The 23,014-nt window shown below is 36.6% G+C and overlaps 1 protein-coding gene across 9 annotated transcripts in view; it reads left to right on the top strand.

The window, feature by feature from the left end:
• Positions 1 to 23,014, top strand: part of RIC8B (RIC8 guanine nucleotide exchange factor B) — a 100,647-nt gene that overhangs the window by 34,659 nt on the left and 42,974 nt on the right. For all 9 annotated transcript variants that reach the window (XR_006381418.1, XR_006381416.1, XR_006381415.1 and 6 more), the window contains 2 exons: positions 1,873 to 2,481; positions 13,725 to 13,819. Coding sequence is in view for 6 of the 9 variants with exons in the window: in XM_044229178.1 (XP_044085113.1) it covers positions 1,873 to 2,481; positions 13,725 to 13,819 (704 nt within the window). In the remaining 3 variants the exon portion in view is untranslated. The remainder of the gene's footprint in view (positions 1 to 1,872; positions 2,482 to 13,724; positions 13,820 to 23,014) is intronic.

Here is a 23,014-nt window from a genome sequence, read left to right as displayed (position 1 = left end):
TGAGATCTCTCTCTATGGCAAATAAATAAATAAGAAAATCTAAAAAAAACAAAAAAAAAACCTAGAACTCTTGTCTTTGGTTGCCTGTTGAACTTCAGGAAGCCTATAGATGAGGAAGTTTTTAACTATAAATTTCGTAGGCTCTCTAATCTCTATCATGTAGCCTTGTTATGTCTGAGAATTTCAATCCATTTGATTTATAGCTTTGTCTGTTCCTATTTGTATTCATGCTTTGCTTTTTCTTTCTTGAGTCTGAAGGTGGAACAAGAAAAGACCCATATCGTCTGTAGATTTAGGGGGTATTTTATTGTTGCTCTTCTCTTTGGTTTAAAAAGGAAGGAGGTAAAGGTGTCTTTTTAATTCAATACGTAGAACTCCAAATTCACATATATAATATTTTACAATACCTTATTTATTACATGTTTCTTAACTTAAGCAGCAGTGTAGATGATTTCTCTCCTGAGGAAACTTATATGGGAACAAATGTTATCTGACTCCACCTCCAGAAATATACTGCATAGGAAGTAGTATATAGAATGTGGTTTTGTTTTGTTTTTGTTTTTGTTTTTTGTCTTGGATCTGAAAGATCAGACATTGGAGAAGAATTTCCCTGTCTTTTTATATTTCTGTAATGGAGACATTATACTTACCCCCCCAAACTTGTGTTCATTTTTTTTTTTAATGCCTTAACAATAATAATAAGACATTGAATGAAAGTCCCTTCTAGTTATCAGAGATGGCCAGGATAGAGTTGACATTATTATAAATTTTTCTCGGCTTGTCAAGTTAATTTCCTTCCCACCTCCAGAACGTAGTATAGCCAGCCCTTAAACAATGTAGAGGTTAGGGTGCTAGTCCCCAGCACAGTCAAAGAATCTGCATGCAATTTTTGACTCTCCAGAAACTTAACTACTGATAGCCTAATGTTGACCAGAAACCTTACCAATAACTTAGTTAACACATATTTTATTTGTTATATATTGTATCCTTTTTTTTACAATAAAGTAAGCTAGAGAAAAGTGTTATTAAAAACATCATAAGGAAGACAAAATACATTTACAGTACTATACTGTATTTATTTAAAAAAAATATGTAAGTGAACCCATGCAGTTCAAACCCCTGTTTAATGGTCAGCTATACATTTAAAGTTGCCACTTCATGGCTGTACAACTAGGAGGTACTGAGAAGGTACACACAGCCTGGGATTCTTACCATCATGCTTGACCCAAAGATAGCCTCTTTATAAGAATTAAAGTCTGATGATAGGTAAATACAAACTTTGTAAAATCTGATGTTAGTCCTAGTTGTTGCTGTTGTTTTTATAAAATGTAACAGGTACAAAAATGGTCAGCAAGAGAGTAGTTTATACCTGCTTGCTTCACATGTACGGTGCGAGCTTGAGAGACCCAGACCTGCAGTTTATGGACAAGAAAGCTGGCCATTGAATTTTGAAAGAATGATCAGCGGTTCTTAAATTTAGGAATAATAGGAATAATTAAATTTCAAAAAAATGCAAGACGGATATGTACACTTTGAGCCATTAGCTATGATTCAGACTAATTGCCTTTATCCTGATAGTCTGTGTATTCTGATATTAAAAATCTGTTGAGAACAAAGCTACGTAAGACCCGACTGATTCACTCTGGCCCAGTACAGCCTCTCTGGCCTTTAATTTCCATATCTGTAAGTGAAAGAAGTGCAGCAAATATAAGGTCTCTTTCAGTTCTAACATTTTGTGACTTAAAAAAAAAAAAAAGAAAAATCTTTTCTAGCCAGAATCTGATTGCTGTTACATACATTGGTAGAGAAGTATTCTGTTTTAAGTCATTTAAGCCAAGTAATGATTTTTGAATACTCGTTCTTGTTTTTCAGAAACTCTGTGAAGGCATATTTAAAGTCCTTGTAAAGGATATCCCAACAACATGTCAAGTGTCCTGCCTGGAAGTTCTCCGCATTCTCTCCAGAGACAAAAAGGTTTTAGTTCCTGTAACAACCAAGGAAAATATGCAGATACTGCTGCGATTAGCCAAGCTAAATGAGTCGGATGATTCTTTGGAGAAGGTGTCAGAGTTCCCAGTTATTGTGGAGTCATTAAAATGTCTGTGTAACATAGTGTTCAACAGTCAGATGGCACAGCAGCTCAGCCTGGAACTTAACCTTGCTGCAAAGCTCTGTAACCTCCTGAGAAAGTGCAAGGACCGAAAGTTTATCAATGACATTAAGTGCTTTGACTTGCGCTTGCTCTTCCTCCTGTCACTTTTGCACACCGACATCAGGTCACAATTGCGCTATGAGCTCCAGGGACTACCGCTGCTAACCCAGATCTTGGAAAGTGCCTTTAGCATCAAGTGGACCGATGAATATGAATCGGCCATAGACCATAATGGACCTCCTCTCTCACCTCAGGAGACAGACTGTGCCATTGAGGCCCTCAAAGCTCTCTTCAATGTGACGGTAGACAGTTGGAAGGTGCATAAAGAGGTAAGGTTGAGAAGGATATTCTTATCTACCTATAACTTAATTGGTCTGGGCCATCTCTAGAGCTGCCTACAAGGACGAAATCCTTACTTCCCATTTGTGTAACATTTACCAGAAAAATAGGATGAAGATGGGCTATTTCATTATTTTTGTTTTTTATGGATTTTTAAATTTTTAATTCCAGTTAGTTAACTATGGATTATTATTTTGTAAGGTTGGCAAATAGAGTTCCTTTTCCCAGTTGTTCTATCACCTGCCTTTTTTTTTTTTTGAGTGCCTCTTTCAGTAACAAGGTTTAAATGAGAAGATTTGAAGGGAAATAAAACAATATGATTCATAAAGTTATAGGCATTTATAATGATTGCCATCTCAAAGAAAAGATAGGCTAAATTAGGTCAGATAAAATTGACCAATCAGAATTCATGTCCGTTCAGAAGAGCAAAAGATCTTGTGTGTATCCCCTGTCATCCCTAGAGTGTTACAGTATGAGATAACTATCAGAAATGTAGGACTACAACTAGATATCCATACTTTTACACAGTTCTAGAAAATACAGTTACACCACAGTGTGGGAAAGGTTTTTTCTGGACTAAGATCCTTTTCTGTGGCTTAGACCTTACAGCAGCCAAAGGCAGAGTTGATAGTTTATATCTATGTACCCACAAGAATGATATGCTAAACAAGAAACTTAGTTTAAGGAAGGCTACAATTGTAAGCAAAATGGACATAAACTTTTTTCCTTGTTTCTAGAATCTTTTTTTTTTTTTAAAGATTTTATTTATTTGTCAGAGAGAGAGAGGGAGAGAGCACAGGCAGACAGAGTGGCAGGAAGAGACAGAGGGAGAAGCAGGCTCCCTGTCGAGCAAGGAGCTCGATGTGGGACTCAATCCCAGGACGCTGGGATCATGACCTGAGCCGAAGGCAGCTGCTTAACCAACTGAGCCACCCAGGCGTCCCTCCTTGTTTCTAGAATCTTAACATTTCACATTTACATTCTTTCTTTAACTTTAAATGATGAGTGAAATTGAGCCCCTGCCTAAAAAAAAAAGAAAAGAAAGAAAGCAAAAAAGAAAAGAATAAGGAAAGAGGGCACCTGGGTGGCTCAGTGGGTTAAAGCATCTGCCTTCGGCTCAGGTCATGATCCCAGGGTTCTGGGATTGAGTCCCATATCAGGCTCCCTGCTCAGCAGAGCCTGCTTCTCCCTCTCCCTCTGCCTGCCGCTCTACCTACTTGTGCTCTCTCTCTCTCTCAAATAAATAAATAAAATCTTAAAAAGAAAAAAAAAAAGAATAAGAAAAGAAACAAATGGAGTATTTTGGTGCCGGTGTAAATTATCTTTTATGACAGCTGACTTAAGGACTTAGGCTAGCATCTTGCTGTGTCCATTTGAAGCAGTGCTCACCATGAATACAGATCTGTTTTTGCCAGCAGCCTACTTTGAGAGGATTATCTCTGTACAGTGCTATAGTGGGAATATGCAGGCATCTGAGTTTTAAAGTGCAAATAGGTCTATATTTTGAAACCAAATATTTGAAGATCAGTCCTAACAGCTGTTTTAGATGACTGTAGTATGGTCAGTTTTTCCTGAGACTTGGCAGGAAAAGATGTGGAAAGCCCACATGCTCCATTTATGCTTTGAAACCAAATATTTGGAAGTATTTAAAATATTATGTCTCTGTGCTTATTTGGTACCTTCTATGGTTATTTTTCTTACACTGTTTGTTTTGGTGTTTTTAAGTTCTCCATTTAGTTGCAAGAGCTCTTCTGAGACTGTTGGTTTGCCATTGTTGGAGCCCCTGTTATTTAAATTGTGCCCAAAATAGTAGCTCACACTGTTCCAATTCCGGACTAAAAGGGTTTATTATAATTCAATGGTTGCACATCAGTATAAGTATGGAATGACATGTAATATATATCAGTAAATTGAGATTAGCCTTCATCAGTTTAATAGTGGGTCTGGAAGAAGCCTTGAAGATGTTGAAGCAGCAATTACTCATTCTGGGTAATAGAAGGTTTATTCTTCAAAAGATACGCAAGAAAGGACCAGTAGTCTTGAAGCAGGCATCTGTGCAGACCTAGGGCTTTCGTGAGTTGTGGATCAGTAGATAAAGCCATTATAAAAATGTGCCCAGTTATTGTGACTCGGGTTATTACTGAAGTTATCAGAAATTTGAACAGTATTGAAACCAGGAACTTGCCAACTCATTTAGGCAAGAGTGTGGGAAAGGTTTGTTGTTGTTGTTGTTGTTTTAACCAATTCAATCTCCATGAGTCTCCAGATTTAAATTGTAGCAAACATTTAGTCAGTCAGTCTGTCAATAAATATTTATGGCCATTTACTAGATATTATACCAGCATTGTGTAATATGTTGGCAAATCATAGGCATAGTCTCTGCCTTCAGTTTTATTGGTAGGATAGGTAATAAATAAGTAAACAAATATATAATTCAAATTGTGTTAAGTGCTAGGAGAGAAACAGTGCAATGACTGCGAATAGTTAGCGTAGTCAGGGAAGAGCTGTGAAGGTGTCTCCTGAGATAGGATGACAAAACGATGGAACTGTTTGACAACTGGGGAGGTGAACGTTTCTCAGAAATTGAACAGCATGTGAAAAGACCCAGAAATCAGAGCATAGGGAGGGACTCAGAACTTAACATAAGGAAAATCTGTAAAAAGGATGCAGAGAAACTTGCCAGTAAGAGCTCATTTACTTGGATTTTAATAACACCTCAGTTGTCAGCAAATGGCATCTTTCTCCAGTGAAACAAGCACCTGAAGATTTGTTCATGCTTGAAGATAGCTACAGAAATAAAAGGACATTGAAAACTCATTATACAGAAGAATCCAACTTTAAAACTTAACTTTAAAAATAACTAATATTATTTTCCTTATAATGAAAATACATGCTCATCATAGATCTAAGGGGAAGAGTATAGAGGCAATAAAAAACTGCAAATCACCTATAAAACTACCACTCGAAGATAATCAGTTTGCATATGATATATACCTTTCTAACCATTCTTCATTGTATAGTATGTAAATATAAACATGTGTAATTTGTTTTTATAAAAATGCAGTCATTTTGTAATCTTGACCTTTTTTTCCAGAGTAAATGTTCTTGAAGAGTGGTGGTTTTCAAAATGTTCCTTGGAGCCATAAAGTTCCTAGGAATAGGATGAGTTCCAGGTTCTCCACCCTCACTTTCAAAAGAGCATCTTTGATTGTTGCAGTTGCTGTTGTTTTTTCTCTTTATAGTAGGTTGTAACTAGATATCAAGTGGGGATAAAAAGAGTTCTGCAACCAAAATATAAATTTTTTTTAAAGATTTTATTTTATCTATTTGACAGAGATCACAAGTAGGCAGAGAGGCAGGCAGAGAGAGAGGAGGAAGCAGGCTCCCTGCTGAGAGAGAGACCTATGTGGGACTCGATCCCAGACCCTGGGATCATGACCCAAGCCAAAGGCAGAGGCTTTAACCCACTGAGCCACCCAGGTGCCACCCAAAAAAATAATTTAACTGCCAATTTATTCTCTTTGTCAAAGGTTGGTAAATCCCTATGAAGAACTAATCTTCATAAGTCATTTTATACTTAATACGTAATTTTATATGTGAATATTTTTTCATAAAAATCTCTCAACCTTTAACAAATTCCTTATGTTTAGGCATTTAGATTGTTTGCATTTGTTTGCTGTTTTACATGGTAATGCAGTGAATTTTCTTATTAGAAAATTTTGTAGATAAATTCCTGAAATTATTGTGCCAAAAGATTTTTTAAAAAGATTTTTTAAAACTCCCAAGGGTTTTTGATATGTATTGACAAACTACCCTTCAGAAGAGTGCTAGTTTATACCTTTCCAGACCCTGGGCTTTCACCTTTAAAGATCTTTATCTATTAGACAGCTCAACTGTTACAGAAAATATAGATGTTTGGTTTGAGTTTTAAATGTTTTATAGGTATTTTTAATCACTGTTCAATTCAGTTCATCAAAACCAGAAAATTAATGACTGGGTTTTTCTTGAGGCTTACCAGATTAGTGCCGTTTGTCCATTTTAGGTTCATGCCTCAGTGTTAAATTCCTGCCTGTCTGCTGATATCATCAGCAGATTAATTTGGAGATTCCTTTCCATTCAGTAGGAAATGTAGCTGGGCTTATTTCCACATGGTGTCCTTCTGTCTCCCTCACTTCCTCCTTCCCTCTCTGTCTAATTCTTTCCCTTTCTTAAAGGGAATGGGTAATGTTTAAGATTGTCAGAGGCTCCTTTAGCAGGACTTGAAGTCCGTTCTAGAAACATTAAACGAAATGGTCTTGTCTTCCTCCTCCTTTAACACTTTGCTAAATCCCTTTGTTGATGGAGTTAAGCATGTTACTGTAGAGATCCCTCACTTAGCACACACTCCCTTCTGCAGTGCTTTCCAGGTTATCAGTGCGTTGTGACGAGAAGACACAAGGACCAACAGACATGGTAGAGCCAGACAATCAAGAGCAAACAGAGAAGTAATATAAGTATCTGAGTAGTCAAAAGATGCATTTAAGTCAGATAAAACAGTGAATGTCCATAGAAGTTATTTGGGAATGTCACATTATAACAGAAGAGGTTAGTGCCATGATTATTTTAGAGACTTGAAAGGGAATGTGGGAAAAGGACACGATATTAATTAAATAAAAATAAAGCTTTAAGCTGTGCCATGTTTTTTTGCTGAATCATCTTTTCAGTAAATATTGAGTGCCCAATATATGCTGAGTTCTACATTAGTCATACAAGATACGAGATGAAGAAAGTATCATTGCCCTCAAAGAACTAACAGTCTAAAAGGAAAATCAGACATATGAACAGAGATGGATATACAACTGTTTGTTACATTACTTACTTTTCTTCTCTATATTTTCCGTATGTTTAAAAATAAGAAAGATTCACCTCCATAATGCACAGATGCTTCAAATACCGTATGTTCTCGATCTTTGAGGGTTTATCTGACCTCACTGGCATAGTCTTTCTGCTAAGCAACATAACCCAGGACAGAGTACATATTCAATAAATATTTGTTTAATGAAAAATAAAGTGTGATATAGAGAAATATATAGGAGAAAAAAATCCAAAGTAAGTAGGGAAGAAGGAAAAGTTTGTGATACCTTTTAAAATGTCAAAGCTGTTGGGGCATCCGGGTAACTAATTTGGTTAAGTATCTGCCTTAGGCTTAGGTCATGATATCAGGATCCTGGGATCAAGCCCTATGTCTGACTCCCCACTCTGCATAGTCTGCTTCCCCTTCTTCCTCTGCCCCTACCCCTGCTCATATCCTCTCTTTCTCAAATAAATAAAATCTTTTTTAAAAAGTCAAAGCTGGGGCACCTGGGTGGCTCAGTGGGTTAAAGCCTCTGCCTTCGGTTCAGGTCATGATCCCGGGGTCCCGGGATTGAGCCCCACATCAGGCTCTCTGTTCAGTGGGCTCTCTGCTCTGCTTCCCTCTCTCTCTCTCTCTGCCTGCCTCTCTGCCTGCTTGTGATCTATGTCAAATAAATAAATAAAATCTTTAAAAAAAAGAGTCAAAGCTAACAAAATTAACTAGAAGCCTAAAAGATTTAAGAACATTGTTTAGAGCAGCAGATTTCTAGCCTTTTTAGAGTTACGGCATTCTACTTTATAACATTTATATCTTCCCTCGTAAATTAATTCAAAAAAGCATAATATTATTACTCTGTGCCCAGCACCATGTTCAATGAAAAAGATGCAGAGGTAAAATACATTATCTTTGTCTGTGAGGAGACAGAGATTTTGATTATATACAATTTGGCAGGAAAGATAACCTTGGTAAAGCTAAAGCAGAAGGGCGAGGGTAAAACAGCGTCAAATGTTACCTGAGATATAGCTTTATTTCTAGGTAAATTTGTGTATACTTCTGTGTGTATGTATGTCTGTGTCTGAATGTCTTTCACTTTTTATGGAATTGAAATCAAATTTTCACACATTCCTAAACCTTCTTGAAGAAATCAAATTTTCACACATTCCTAAACCTTCTTGAAGAAATTAGAACTGTCCTGGGATAACAATACAATATTAGGACTTGGTGTACAGTTTTCTCCCTTCAGACTTTCACAGGCACTGATTAGATCAGTTGACACTTTGAATGGAAAGATATGAGGAAATCCATACCTTTACCAAACAAAAGTGAAATCTTCCACAGTTTGCACAGGAGAAAAAAGGCAGCAGGACAGTAGTAGAATTTGTAATTAAGAAGTAAGGACTATATAAAGAGATCCCAAAGACTTTCCTGAGTTTTTATCTCCCTTTTAATTGAGTGTTACTTTATTTTGATTTCCACTATCACAGCAAGCCTGTTTGCTTTCTGACTCTTCCTCCTCCCTTCATCCCTGGTGGCTTTTTTTCTTCTCAATCTTTGGAGATAAAGATTTCAGAGGACAGAATATTGATGTCTGAAAGATATGATTTCAGAGGAGAGAATATAGATATCTTAAAGATATCAAAACTAAAATGAAGCAAGTAAATTATAGTTATATAAACTGTATTTGTGTAATATTTTATAAAGAATAATTATATTTAATCTATCCAGCATCTTTGTGACAAAAGAGCATTAACCCCGTTTGATAAAAAAGGACATGAAAGTTCAGAGTTTAAATTACTTATGGAAAGTCAAACAGCAGAATAGCCAATACTAGAAAATAGTATCCTCTCTAACCTTTGTTAAATAATACTTCTTAAATGGTAGCATTCATTCAGCAAACTTTGACTGAGACAGACTAATGGAATAGAGTCTAGAAATAAACCTACACTTATATAGTCAACTCATTTATGACACAGGTAATGTTGAAGTGCAGTGGGGAAAGAGTAGACTTTTTTAATAAGTTGTACTGGATCAATTGTATGTCTTTATGGAAGAAAAACTAATTTGAATCCTTACCTTATGCCATACACAAAAATTAATTTGAGATAGATAAGGACCTAAATATGAAAGGTAAAATAATAAAGCTTTAAGAAGGAAACAGATTATCTTCATGACTTTATCTATCAAACATTTCTTAAGTAGGCAAAGATTTCTAAAACTGACAAAATAAAAATCAAATTTTAAAGGAAAAGTTGACAAATTGATCTTCATTAAAATGAGCTCATCAAGAGAAGAAAGTAAAAAAGCAGGCCACCAAAACAGAAGAGTTATTTGCAACACATCTATAAAGAACTCTATACAGAATACATTAAAAAGCCTTACAAATCCATACAGAGTCAACCCAATAAAAAAATCAGCAAAAAGGCTTGAATAGGCACTTGACAAAAGAGGTATCCAAATGACCAGTAGTCATATGAAACTTCATTAGTCATCAGGAAAATGCATAATAAGAGACCACTGCACACCCAAAAGAATGACTAAATTTTATAACTCTGACAATACCAAGTGTTGCCACAACTGTAGAGCAACTATTGGGAGTGTAAATTGGTATAAACACTTTGAAACACTATTTGGCAGTATACTCTAAAGCTTGACACAGCATATGAGGCGTAAGAAATTATATTCACAGAAGTACCCGTCAATAAAGCCCCAAACTGGAAACAATCCCAAGTGTCCATCCAGAGTAAGATAGATAAGTAAAGTGTAATATATTCACTGCATTCAGCAGTGCTTTCTTAAGCTAACTGTGGTGAAGGACCAGATTCTTTTTTGCCCTAGCTATCAGAATAAAACTCTTGTATAACACAGTATTACATACATTGTCAAACTGGAAAAGTCTCTAAATGCTCATGCATACTTTTTGCACAGGGGGCACTGCAGGTCAGTGGATCGACACTGGTCCACAGACTGCACCTCAAATAGCAGTACTCTCAAGTGATGAAAATGAACACAAGTGATGAAAATGTGTAGGCTAGCTACACATACCAACCTGGACGAATCTCACAACCAGAAACAAAAGGGCCTAAGTTTTATGATTCCATTCAAGCAAACTTGAATGACAACAAAAATCATCTATAATGTTAGAAACTAGAATTACCCTTGAAGAACAGGCGACTGTCATCTGAAGAGGCCATGAGGGAAATTCTGCAGTTCTTGATCTTGACATTGGATCATTTTTGTGTTGGTTATATGGATGTGCTCGTTTTGTGAAAATTTATCTAGCTGCCCACTGATGGCTGCATCTCTTTTTTGTTTTGCTTATAATTTACATTGAAAATTATTGAATATTGGGGCACCTGGGTGGCTCAGTCAGTTGAGCATCGAAATCTTGGTTTCAGTCTGATCATGGTCTCGGAACAGTAGGATTGAGCCCTACATGTGTTTCACACTGGGTGTGGAACCTACTTGGGATTCTCTTTCTTCCTCTCCCTCTGCCTCTCTCTCTTTCCTATCTCTCTCCCTGTCTAAATAAATAAATATTGAACACCTATTAAACATATGTACTCTAAACTTCTAAAGTTACCAGATTAGTGGAGAAAGCAATGGAAATGCAAGTGTGGCATTACAAATTATGATTTTATGAAAAGAATCATAATAAGATAGTGATAGAAAATAATGAAGGAAGAAGCCTACTTAGATTAAGTGGACAAGGAAGAGGCTTCTCTGATAAAATGTTTTAACTGAGACCTAGGAGATGAAAAGGAATTGGTGATGCCAGGAGTGGGGGAAACAATCCATGGATTTCAGCAGTTGCTTTGGGTACAGAAATAAAGAGAATTTAGTGGATTTATGGTAAAAGGGCATTGCAGACATAGGTACAATTTGGGAATTGGTGTTATACAACTTGGGACACAAGGAAATGGGATGGAAAGAAGTGGGATTTTGGTTTACAGTTGCAAGTAAAAAGACCAAAATGGATAGTTTTGCAAGAAGCTTATCAACATCAGTGTGAGAAGAGAACAACTGTGATACCTAGAATAAAGGAAAATCTAGTGTTGGTTTTTGTTTTGAGAGACAGCATGCATGAGCAAGTGTGTTGGGGTGGGAAGGGGGAGAGAGAGAGAGAATCCCAAGCCGACTCCTCGTTCAGCATGGAACCCGACGCAGGTCTCAGTCTCCTGACCCTGAGATCATAACCTGAGCTGAAATCAAGGGTCATACACTTAACTGACTGCCTAACTCACGTGCCTAAGGAAAATCTTAAAATCCTTTTTAAAGGAAGTGCGTTCCCACTTAATTGTCAAAACCAAGGAAAACATCTTATTAAGAGTTAGGAAATGGAAGGAGTACCTGGGTGGCACAGACAGCTGGGCGTCAGACCCTTGGTTTTGACTAGGGTTATGATCTCAGGGTCACGGGCCCTATGTGGGGTTCTGGCTAGGTGTGGAGTCTGAGTTTCTCTCTCCCTCTCTCCCTGCTCACTGCTCACACTTTCTCTCTGTCTTTCTAAAATAAACAGATAAATCTTAAAAAAAAAAAAAAAAACAAGTTATATGGAAGAATTGCACATGTGTTTCAATGTGCTTCATGTAATTTGGGGTAAGTAAATGTGTATTTACATATTAGAGAATTTTGTTTCAGGCACTTGAAAATGGATGGCGAATGGGACAGTCTCTGGGTCAACCCTGCCAGTCTTCAGGTCTCTGACATTCCACGGATTCCTCCTCCCCTTTCCTTTCTTCCTTCCCCGCACACGATTATTTCATTATCACTCATTTCAGCTCTATCTTCTGTTTCCTTTCTCCCTCATTATTCCCCTCATCTTCAAATATTCCATTGCAAGTGCTAAGCACTTCCTTGTGTATCATCCTCTTTAATTCTTTTATGACCCTACCAGTCACATACGTGTGGAGATGCCTGTGGGGAAACTTTGGCTCAGAGAAGCTATATGACTTGTTTAAGGTCACAACTTAGCCACTAGACTCCCAAATGCAGTGCTTTTTCCATTGTGCCACTGAGGCCTTCCTCTCTTCAAATAAACATATAATAATTTTATGCTTAAAATTCTGTCCTCTGCATTAGGAGTAATGAAATTGTGCTCTATTGTTTGTTAGATTTTTTAAGACACATCTTCTCACCTATATGTGAATATAAGAACATATATGAATATATGTATAATATGTGAGTATATTTCACTTTATACAGACGTGAGATCAATAGATACTAAAGTTTAAAAATTTTTTATAAAATTTTTTGAATTTTTAAATAGTTTATGAAGTAATTGGTTACTTCCTGAAGTATAGCATACACAGGATCTCTTATAATTATCACTCATTTTATCTGTCTTCTAATTACTATTTTTTTTAAAGACTTTATTTATTTGACAGAGAGAGATCACAAGTAGGCAGACAGTCAAGCAGAGAGAGAGAGGGAGGAGGAAGCAGGCTCCCTGCCTAGCAGAGAGCCCGATGCGGGACTCAATCCCAGGACCCTGAGATCATGACCTGAACTAAAGGCAGAGGCCCAGCCCACTGAGCCACCCAGGCAGCCCCTGTTTTCTAATTATTAAAAATCTGGACAAAGAGAGAGATGACTTTGATACAGGTGACTAAAGAAATTGTAGTGGCCCAAGAGCTCACTAAAAAAGAGGAGGTAAACTAAGTGATTACTCATAACTTAGCTTATTTCCTACTGCTTGCCTTTTTCTCTCTGACTCTCTATGTGTCTTTAATACCAATGGGTGAGTAAAGATTGGGAAAATAGGAGATTAAACTCAGATCACTTGTTTTTCATCACTTGCCAGTAATTTGGGAGGAATTAGCAAGATTTGGGGAAGCTAGAAGATTAAGAAGACTCATTAAAATAAAGTTGATAAATTATAGATTTTAACTTAATTGCTTTTGAAAATCAAGAAATGAGGCATTAAGGATATATAACCCACTCTTAAAATATCTGATAGCATTATATCTATTTAAACTTTTATAACAATTAGCAGACTGGAACAGTATACTATCAAAAGAATCTAGGCTTTCTGGAAATGGCAAAGATCATTAGGTGAATTGAATCTTACTGTAAAACAGAGTGGGACATGCATGGATGTTGATCATGCATCTCTGTGCCCAGCATGCCCTAAGGGAGGAGCTAGACCAGTACCGTCTGCTTTCAGCCATTTCTGGAGGTGGTTGTAGCTCTTCATATGAGACAGTAACTATTCACTTAGTACTGAGAACTTTTTCTACAGTATCCTGACTTGTATTATGTATGGTATAAGAATGACTGACTGTTGCGGGGGGGAGGCAGGTGGGCCAGGAGATAACTCGGAGGAAGGTAGTAATACACCAAGCTCCTTCGTTAAGGCATTCAATCCCAAATTTTTCCTCTTGTCTTTTTTATTTGCTGTAGAGTGATTCTCATCAGTTCCGTGTCATGGCAGCTGTCCTTCGCCATTGTTTACTAATCGTAGGTCCAACCGAAGACAAAACAGAAGAGCTGCACAGGTAGGTAACCTCTGTGTTGATATCTCAGTGAAGAATATCATCAATTCTTGTTTTTATGCATCCAGTTTTTCTTGTTAAAAGCACAAGAAAGTGAAAATATTACAGTAAGTCTGGTAACTGTTGAGAAATCATTCCTGTGCCCTGATGAGAATTTTTCATTCTATTCCCTTTGACTTTGTTAAATTGAGTCCAACAAAAGAGAATTTGGCGTTTGTTGCATTCAACAATAAAACCCAGAGTAACAGTAATAATAGCACAGTTCAGTAGTTACTGAGTACTAAGTGTGACACGATGCTAAGTGCTTTATAAAGATTAACTTACTTTAATCAGCATACTCATCTTATGAGGTTACTGCTATTCTTGCCTTTCGATAGGCCAGGAAATTGGGGCGTAGAAAAATGTAGCAATTTCTTTGAGATTACACAGCCCTAGTAAGTGACAGGACTTGGATTTGAACCCTGCTTTTCATTACTGCACTCAATAGTCTCACTGATTTCACTGTAAGAGTAGTTACCAAAAAGTATATCATAAGCAATATGTATTAATTAAATTTTTAAAACTTATTATAAAAATTGGGTCACAGTCTCAAGTATTAATATTTAAAAAATAGTTCAAGTGTTGTGACTTGCTTGTTGGAGCTCTTGGTGGACTACTGCTAAAATGTGTCATTCTGTAAGAATTGAATTGAGTTCATGCATTTTTCTAGTTCTCTTTCTATTCTAGATCAGACTTGCAATAACAACACTTCTGATTTTAACATAAGACTGCTTATGGTGCTTTACTCTTTAAAAATACAAGTGGTATTTTTTTTTTAAGATTTTATTTACTTACTGGAGAGAGAGAGAGCATCAGCAGGGGAGAGGCAGAGAGAGAGAGAGAAGCAGAGGGAGAGGGAGAAGCAGACTCCCCACTGAGCAGGGTGCCTGAAACACTGCTCTCAATCCCAGGGTTCCAGGATCCTGACCTGAGCCGAAAGGAGATGCTTAACCAAGTGAGCCACCCACGTACCCCAAATACAAATGGTATTTTAAACAACTCAAATAAATTCAAATCTGCAGTTACCTTTGGCATTAACTCTGCTTTACAAATAAATCTGGATTCCTCTTAATAGTAGAAAGCACCTACATTTACAGTATTCTATTTTTTTAAATATGGCTTAAATAAAACTTCATAGAAACACAACAGAGTGTAAAAATGGAGCATAACCTTACTATTTTTCAATCAAATCCTTATTATTTTAGTTATGGGCCCAGCACGCTCTTATTATTTTAGTTATGATCAGCAATTTATTATTTGATATTTTACAGAGTTAGGTTACTTTATGTACTCTGCCCTGCAAACATTCAAAAGATTATTTTATTCACAATTAAAAAGTGTGATTTCTTTTCCTTCGGGTACAGATCAAAAGTTCCTTTAATTTTCTTGAGACTGTGCCTTTAAAAATAATCAGGTTAAGTGCAATAAATCATGGTCTCTAAAACAATTTAAACACTCTGACTCATAATTTTTTTCATAATCGAGACACTAGAAATACAGATGCTGAAACTTTAAAAAAATGGATTTACAATAAGAACAGAGTAAATTGATGGCTTTTTCTTTTGGAAATCAGTTATTGTAAGTTAAATGGCATTCATACAAGAATATAAGGAGAGGGGCACCTGGGTGGTTCAGTCGTTAAGCATCGGTTCAGGTCATGATCCCAGGGTCCTGAGATCGAGCTCTGCATCAGGCTCCCTCCATGGGAAGCCTGCACTCTCCCTGCTTCTGTTCCCTCTCTCTCGCTGTGTCTCTGTCAAATAAATAAATAAAATCTTTAAAAAATAAAAAATAAAGTCTTCGTAATAAAAGAAAAAAAAAGAATAAGGAGAAAGTGTTTTGGGAGTTGTTACACTGGTTACAAAAAAACATTGCTAAGGATTTCTTGGATATTTTTAATATTTTAACACAGCACCCAGTATTTATCAAAAAAAGAGCAAGAGGAGAGGTTTTAAGAACCAGATTTTTAAAAAAGTAATCAGATTTCTTTATTTTCTTTCTGATAATATTTACTTTAAATATTCTTTTTAAAGACATTTTACTTTAAATTTACTTTTATCTTAAAACTTGTTCTGATAAAATATCTATTAGCTACACTGTAAGTAAGATTTCCCTAGAGCCACAAACAGGATATAGGAGTATAGCTCAAAGCCTTTCCTAGGAGATCAAAGTTGCTGCTGACTTGACAGTTTATCTGGAATGGCCCTGCATGTCCCTTTAATCGGAATTAAACTGATTAGTATCATTTGAGAGTAGTGACTCTAGGCTAAGCCATTTAAATACAGAGAAAACTGCATTAACCTCAGAGGGCTATATTAGGAAACTTACTAGTTTTAATTTTATACCCACTAATTTTAATACCCACTAAATTCTGCGTATTTATTTATAGTGTAATACCCACTAAATTCTGCATATTTATACTTCAGTATTTCTACAGAAAATCATGTGTGTGTTTAAGGCAAAGTTAAAACAAAAAAAATCGGAATGTTTTTCAAAGTAACAATTTGTTCCATTTTTTTTAAGTTATTTTATAAGTTTATTTTTTCTTTTTGACACATTAAGGAAAAATGTAACAAAATAGGTAAACCTGGATAGTGTATGATTATATATTAAAACTCAAAGAGTTGTGGTAACAATTAAATGAGGAATTAATAAAGCAATTTGTCCCTGCACTGAGGAAGCACTCAGCAAGTGTGCGAGCTGCTGTCACCTCTGCCGTCACACGGCTACCACTGCCACTTCTTTTACTATTATTACAATAAGCACACTGGCTTTTAGGTCCAATACTTAATTCCAGATATATTTTTAAAAGTTGTTTTTGATTTTGATATTTTGTTAGGATTTTTATGTATATCCTATGATCATGTAGAGAAACCTATTTTCCATTCATCTGTTTTTCTCAAGCCAGGGATGTTCTAGGATACGTGCATGCCAGGAGTCTACTAGGCTCCTCCAGGAGACAAGTGAGTAGAAACATGGCTAGGCACCAGCTTTTTCTGATGTGCGGTCTCCTTTTTTTCCCCACCCCCAGAGCAATCAAGAGGACAGGGACATAGAGATAAAATGAGTTAGCTCACATAGAAGTTGACCTTCACCTTTATTTCCACTAATCAGCATCTTAGATAGTTTTTAAAATCTACTTATTTCATTTCCTTTTGTCTATACTTAAAGTAACAAGTAAATTGTTGGTTTGAGTCATCTTTTTTGATACATTAAAGGACATCCTAATTCGGTTCATCTCTGTTATCTTCCTGAAAGTATTTTCAACCCTCTTGTCCATAATCAGTAAACTTATGTATAAACTGCCAAAAACAGTTGCATGTGGATGTGGTTGTGGTTTTGTTTTATTTTAGAGAGAAGGGGGAAATGGGAATGGCCTAAATGCTAGAAAGGTGAGAAGAGTGGAGGACCAGATCTGATTTAATTTATTTTATCCTCTCAACTCATTTCTTTCACTTAGCACACTGGCATCTACAAAATGCTTTCTTTCTTTTTTTTCCCCCACACTCAGAGAACCTGTGTGTCTTTAAAAAGTACTTACCTCCCTGCCTTTTTTGTTGCTTCTTTGCTTAGACTAATTTATCTCATATGCTGGGGACAATTTAGTACCTAATGATACCTCATTACAATCCTAAGCAATGTCTTTTTTTCCAGCTTTGTTGAGATTCAGTGGACATATCACATTGTTTCAGTTTAAGGTATACAATGTTGTTGATTTGATAGATTTACATATTGTGAAATGATTACCACCACAGCATTAGCTAGGCATATGTCTTACACATGACCAACTTTTAATTAATGTTTGAAAATTGAGGGGAGAGGAGCTGGGGGAACGGTTAAAACAGGTGAAGGGGATTAAAAGGTACAAACTTCTAGTTTAAAATAAATAAGTCCCAGAAATGAGAAGTACAATATAGGGAATAAAGTCAGTAATATTGTAATAATGTTGTTTAATGACAGGTGGTAACTACACTTATTGTGGTGAACACTGAGACTGAGTAATGTGTAGAATTGTCGAATTACTATGTTGTACAACTGAAATTAATATAACATTGTATATCAACTGTACTACAATAAAAAAATTTTGTTAGAAGTTTGAAAATTGGGTGATATCATTTTTTGGCTTCTACTTATTAAATGAGCACTTACTATATGCTAGGCACTATGTGGAACTTAAGGACAACAAAGATGAATATAGTATAATCTGTGTTCTCTAGGGCTTACCAGCTAGGGGGTAAAACAGACATGTAAGTAAATAAGTACAGTTATTTTGATGAGTGTTGTGTAAGACATGGACAAGCTTATGTAGATATACAGAAAACAAGAGAGTTTACTTTGGAGAGATCGCAGAAGGGGGTTCTTATTTTATTTTTTTGTTATCATTAAAGCTCCTAGCTCCTTAACCTGATTCTTACTGTGAATAACTATTATCTAGGTGAAGAGATATCCACAGTGCATACTCTAGAGAAACGTTAAGTCTAAATGAGGAGACAAGACATAAATATTATGAAAAGTTAAAATAATTCAAGACCATAATAGAAGAGCTATCACAAGATAGTTTTTGAGTAGTTTCCCAGTGACTTAATTATCCAAATAATAATTGCTAATAGAGGGGCACCTGAGGGACACCTGGTGGCTCAGTGGGTTGAGCCTCTGCCTTCGACTCAGGCCATGATCTCAGAGTCTTGGAATCGAGCCCCGCATTGAGCTCTCTGCTCAATGGGGAGCCTGCTTCCCCCTTTCTTTCTGCCTGCCTCTCTGCCTACATGTGATCTGTCTGTCTGTCAAATAAATAAATAAAATCTTTTTAAAAAATAATAATTGCTAATAGAATTTAAAAGACTAGCTCACTGTGGTCTAACATGATGAGTAAAGTTTTCCTTACTCATACTATCTATAGCTGTTCTCCATCCTCATCCAGACCTCTGGTCTCCTGGTGATTCCCCTTTCTCCTACCTATGAGCCCTCTATGGGTTTACCTTCTTTCCTTTGTATTCTAAAGCATTGGTTCATCATTTCAACCTATCTGTGTGCCTTCATTGTCATGTCTTGCTAGTCTTGAAGCACCCAACCCCAGATCTGTCAGACCACCTTCTTTTTCTACTTCTAAACTCAGGCTGCTCTGATCTGTGGGACAGTTTTACCTAACCCAACAGTTTGATCCATCCTCTCCACTGCATTTAGAGTTGTTTCTCAAAAAAGAAGATCTCTGCTTAGAATCCTCGTTGGCTCCCCTCTCTATGTTCAAGAGTAAACTTGTATTGTCATTTTGCATTTATTAATAATCTGCCTCCTTATCAGGGAAATCTATGTTTCCCTGGCTTCTGTACCTTTTTCTTTGCCAGAATAACTCTGGTTTAAGGTCATCAGTAACCCATCTGGCTATAACCTACATCTTATCATGGCAGTCCCCTTTATAATACTCCTGCCCCACTCCCCACAGACATACATGTACTTTTCTGGTCTCGTTGTCTACCAAGGCCCCTCCCTGCTTTGTCCTTTGCTTTACATGGTATACTTAGGGCCTAGCACAAGGCATATTAAGTATTTGTTGAGAATGAAGTGAGGTTTAAGCTAGTCTTAAAGAATGAGAATATTCTTCTAGGCAGGAGAACCCATGGCCAAACACAGAAAAGAGTTTGTGTCTATGGCGTATTTAGAGAACAATAACCAGGTCACTATGGGTTAAAAAGCTATGCTTTGCTGAGAGCAGCATTCAGGAGTCTTTACATCATATCTTATCCAGAGTTTTCTGGACACTTCTCACCTGCAGTGGCTCCAGTCTTCTCTTAACTATCTGGTTCTTCTACTGTTCTCGAATTTTATCTACTTGGGCTTTAGAGCCATGGCTCCACCAGAATGCTTATTACTAAGGTCACTAGTGACTTCCATTTTGCAAAACCCAGTGGACACTTCTTGTCATCTTACTTGATCTGTCCCACATCATTTGACAGCCCACTTTTGCGTATGTACTTTCTTCCAGGATACCATACTATCCTGGTTTTCCTCCTACCTCACTAGTTGTAATTTTTTCCTCAGTTCCTCAGCTTCTAGACAATAGAGTGCCCCAGGTTCAACCCTCACAGTTTTTTAGTTCACATGCATTCCCTTCCTAATTTAATCAACCTTTTGTCTTCAGAAAAATACAGATACATTCAGACAGATACATTTAGATAGATGTATCTGCTAATGATCCCTCAGCTTCTATCTCTAATCCAGATCTCCCTCTCCAAACTTGACTCTTGCCACTAATTTCCTATTAACATCTCCCCTTGGAAGTCTAATAGATATCCCAAATTTAACATATCCAAAATTAAATTCTTAGTCTTCCCCTGAAAAGCTGCTTCTCCTGCAGTGTTTTCCATTTCAGTTTATGGCAACTCCAGCTTTCCACTTGCTAAGGCTTGAACTTGGATTCTCACACTTCACAACTGGCCTGTCAATGTCTTTCAAAATGTATCCAGATATAACCGCTTCACTATTATCATCATATTCAGTCACCTGAATTTTATAGTGATACACTGATTCTTCTCACCTTTGATGTCCTGCCATTCTTTTCTCAATGCAGTAGTCAGAATGGCCCTTTTTAGGTAAATCAGAGTATATCACCATGAAAGACCCTACAGTGGCTCCCACTTCACTGAGCAGAAAATTAAATTTTAAGAGGCTGCAAGACCAATCTGTCCATACCTGATCTCCTATCCTCCTCCTTTTCCTATATATATAGTGGTTTGGCAAACCAACTTCACAGTTCTTCATTTATGCCACTGCTTCTGCCTTGGATCCTTTGCTCTTGCTTTTCTTTCTGAAATGTTCTTTCCCCACATTGTGACATGGCTCACTACCTCACTTCATTTCTTTGCTTAAATGACACCATTTTAGTGAGGTCTAGCCTAATCACTCTATTCAAAATTATAACCCACCTGTTCTATCTTACTTTCCTGGGTTTCTCCGCCAGGCCGCTTATCACCTTCTACCATGCTATTCAGTTATCTTATTTCTTTTGTTTACTTTTCATTGACTGTCCTCTCCATGCTGGAAAATAAGCTCCCCAAAGGCAGGGATTTGTCTCTTTTCTTCATAAAACAATGCCTGACACAAGTAATAAATAATTACTGAATCAAGCTAAATTTAGGAATTTACATCTTTTGGAGGAAGTCTTTTGGAGGTCTGAAGTTTCATTTAAGTAAGTTTTCAGCCATAAAGAAAAGATATGCGAGCCCTAAATAAAGAAGATATATTTGAACCAGGAAGATTTGTTCATGGCTATAGGTCTCCATGTACCATTATCATGTCCCTCATTGTCATTTGGTATTAAATTATGTTTAGTCCAATGATTGATACAGGACTGATTTTTAGATTGCCTCCCCTCCCCCACAACTAACAAGGCTTTAATCAGGGCATTAAGGAGTTCTAAATAGGCATTGCTTTTGAATCTGCATATCAGGAGGGGTCTGGGAGCATGAGTAGGAGGATGTCATGTCCCAGTGATTAATGATCTCTAGGAAGCTGAAAAGGGGAGAGTAATATACACAGTATTTCTACCCCCTGGAGTAGGAATGCAAACACCATTGTGTGGATCTGTGCATAGTCACTGACTTCCTGGTAGCTGGAGAATTTCATACACTCTTCTACCACAAATAAAACTGTCAGAGAAGTGACAGAGCTCAAAAAGCGGGCCTTCCTTACTTAAAAAGAATAGCTCAAACACAGTGAGCCAGAAAATTAATTTTGTAGTTGTTTGGAAACCCAGTTGTTTAATAAGAAAAGTAAAAATGGGAACTTTCCTTGAAAAGCCTAAAACCTCCAAATATTTGTTGAATCAAACTCTACATTTGGTTTCTTAAATTTACCAGATTCCTAGAAACTGCTTATTTTAAATGAATTTAAAGGGAAACATTCCTTTGTAATGAAATGCATCGTTTTAAACTTTTCGGTGTGGTCTCTATGGTGGATTTAGAGAATTATACTGTCAGTGGACTTCAGTGCCTATTGCCTTATGTGTTGAAAAAAAATCCTAACATTTCAAAATGGTTTATATAGTTGTAGAAAGTAATTCTATGGTAGAGTTCTTTTGTTTTATTTGTTTTCATCCCCAGTGAATTTGTAATATTTAATAACAGTTTCCAAATGCTTAAGTCAGAAGTGAAACATTTTTAAGTCTAGATAAGGAACTACAGATGTTTGCAAAAATTTTTAAAAGAAAGTTTGTGGGGAAAGCATTGTGTTTCAACGAATTGTGATTTTTTTTTTTTTTTTTTTTTTACGAATAACCAAAATTAGGGCCATCGTTTAACAGTAGCAGGTAGTAATCACAGCAGCAGCAACAGATTTTTCATGGGGACCACCAAATAACTTGTATTCTGCCAGGACTCATTCATCCATGGGATTGTTATTTTTGTTTGTGGCTCAGATTGTTTTGATACCTTTTACATTACTACTCATTGTTCTGCACTAATTTTTAAACTTTGATTTCTTATGAATATTTTTTCCATGATATGAAAAGAAAGGAAGGAAATACTCATTCTTGGAGAAATGAGAGCTACACTTCAGAATGAAAGAAAGAAAACAAATGTATATATTATTTCTGTTTTGTTGTTGCATACTTTGTTTTATTTTGAGGATACCATTATAATCTAAATTAAAAAGAACTACTGTGGTCTAAATTAAGACAGCATCAGATAGATTAAGCCCTGAGTTTGGTTTCCAAGTGGTTAGACTTCTCCATTGCATTTGCAAGAGTTTATTTTTAGTCAGGATGTGGTTATTTTTAGATCTGCTTCTCTGTCACTAGGAAATGTAATGCCTGTCTTTCCATTGTTGTTTATCAGGAAGTTCTGAGGCACAGGCTTAGGAGATCCAGTTAGCAGAGAACACCACCTCCTTTTAGATGAAAGAATGTGAAATAATGCCTGAAGGAAAATCTGTTAATTGAGAACATATCTAATTTTAAAATTATTAGTGTCACTTTAATCTCTTAACACACTGAGCAAGGAGCAAGATTTTTAAGGAATACCAAAAACACAAGGTTTGGGTTCCCCCTACTGGTGTGCATCCAGGTGCCTGCGTTCATTAACAACATAGCAGAAAGACCTAGGGGATAAAGATTTGAAAGGGCTATGTTGGGCTCTTTTAAAGAGACCTGGTGATGAGAAAAGG

Source organism: Neovison vison, chromosome 12, assembly GCF_020171115.1.
Source record: "Neovison vison isolate M4711 chromosome 12, ASM_NN_V1, whole genome shotgun sequence".
Lineage (NCBI taxonomy): Eukaryota > Metazoa > Chordata > Mammalia > Carnivora > Mustelidae > Neogale > Neogale vison.
This window is presented reverse-complemented; position numbering and strand designations above follow the sequence as displayed.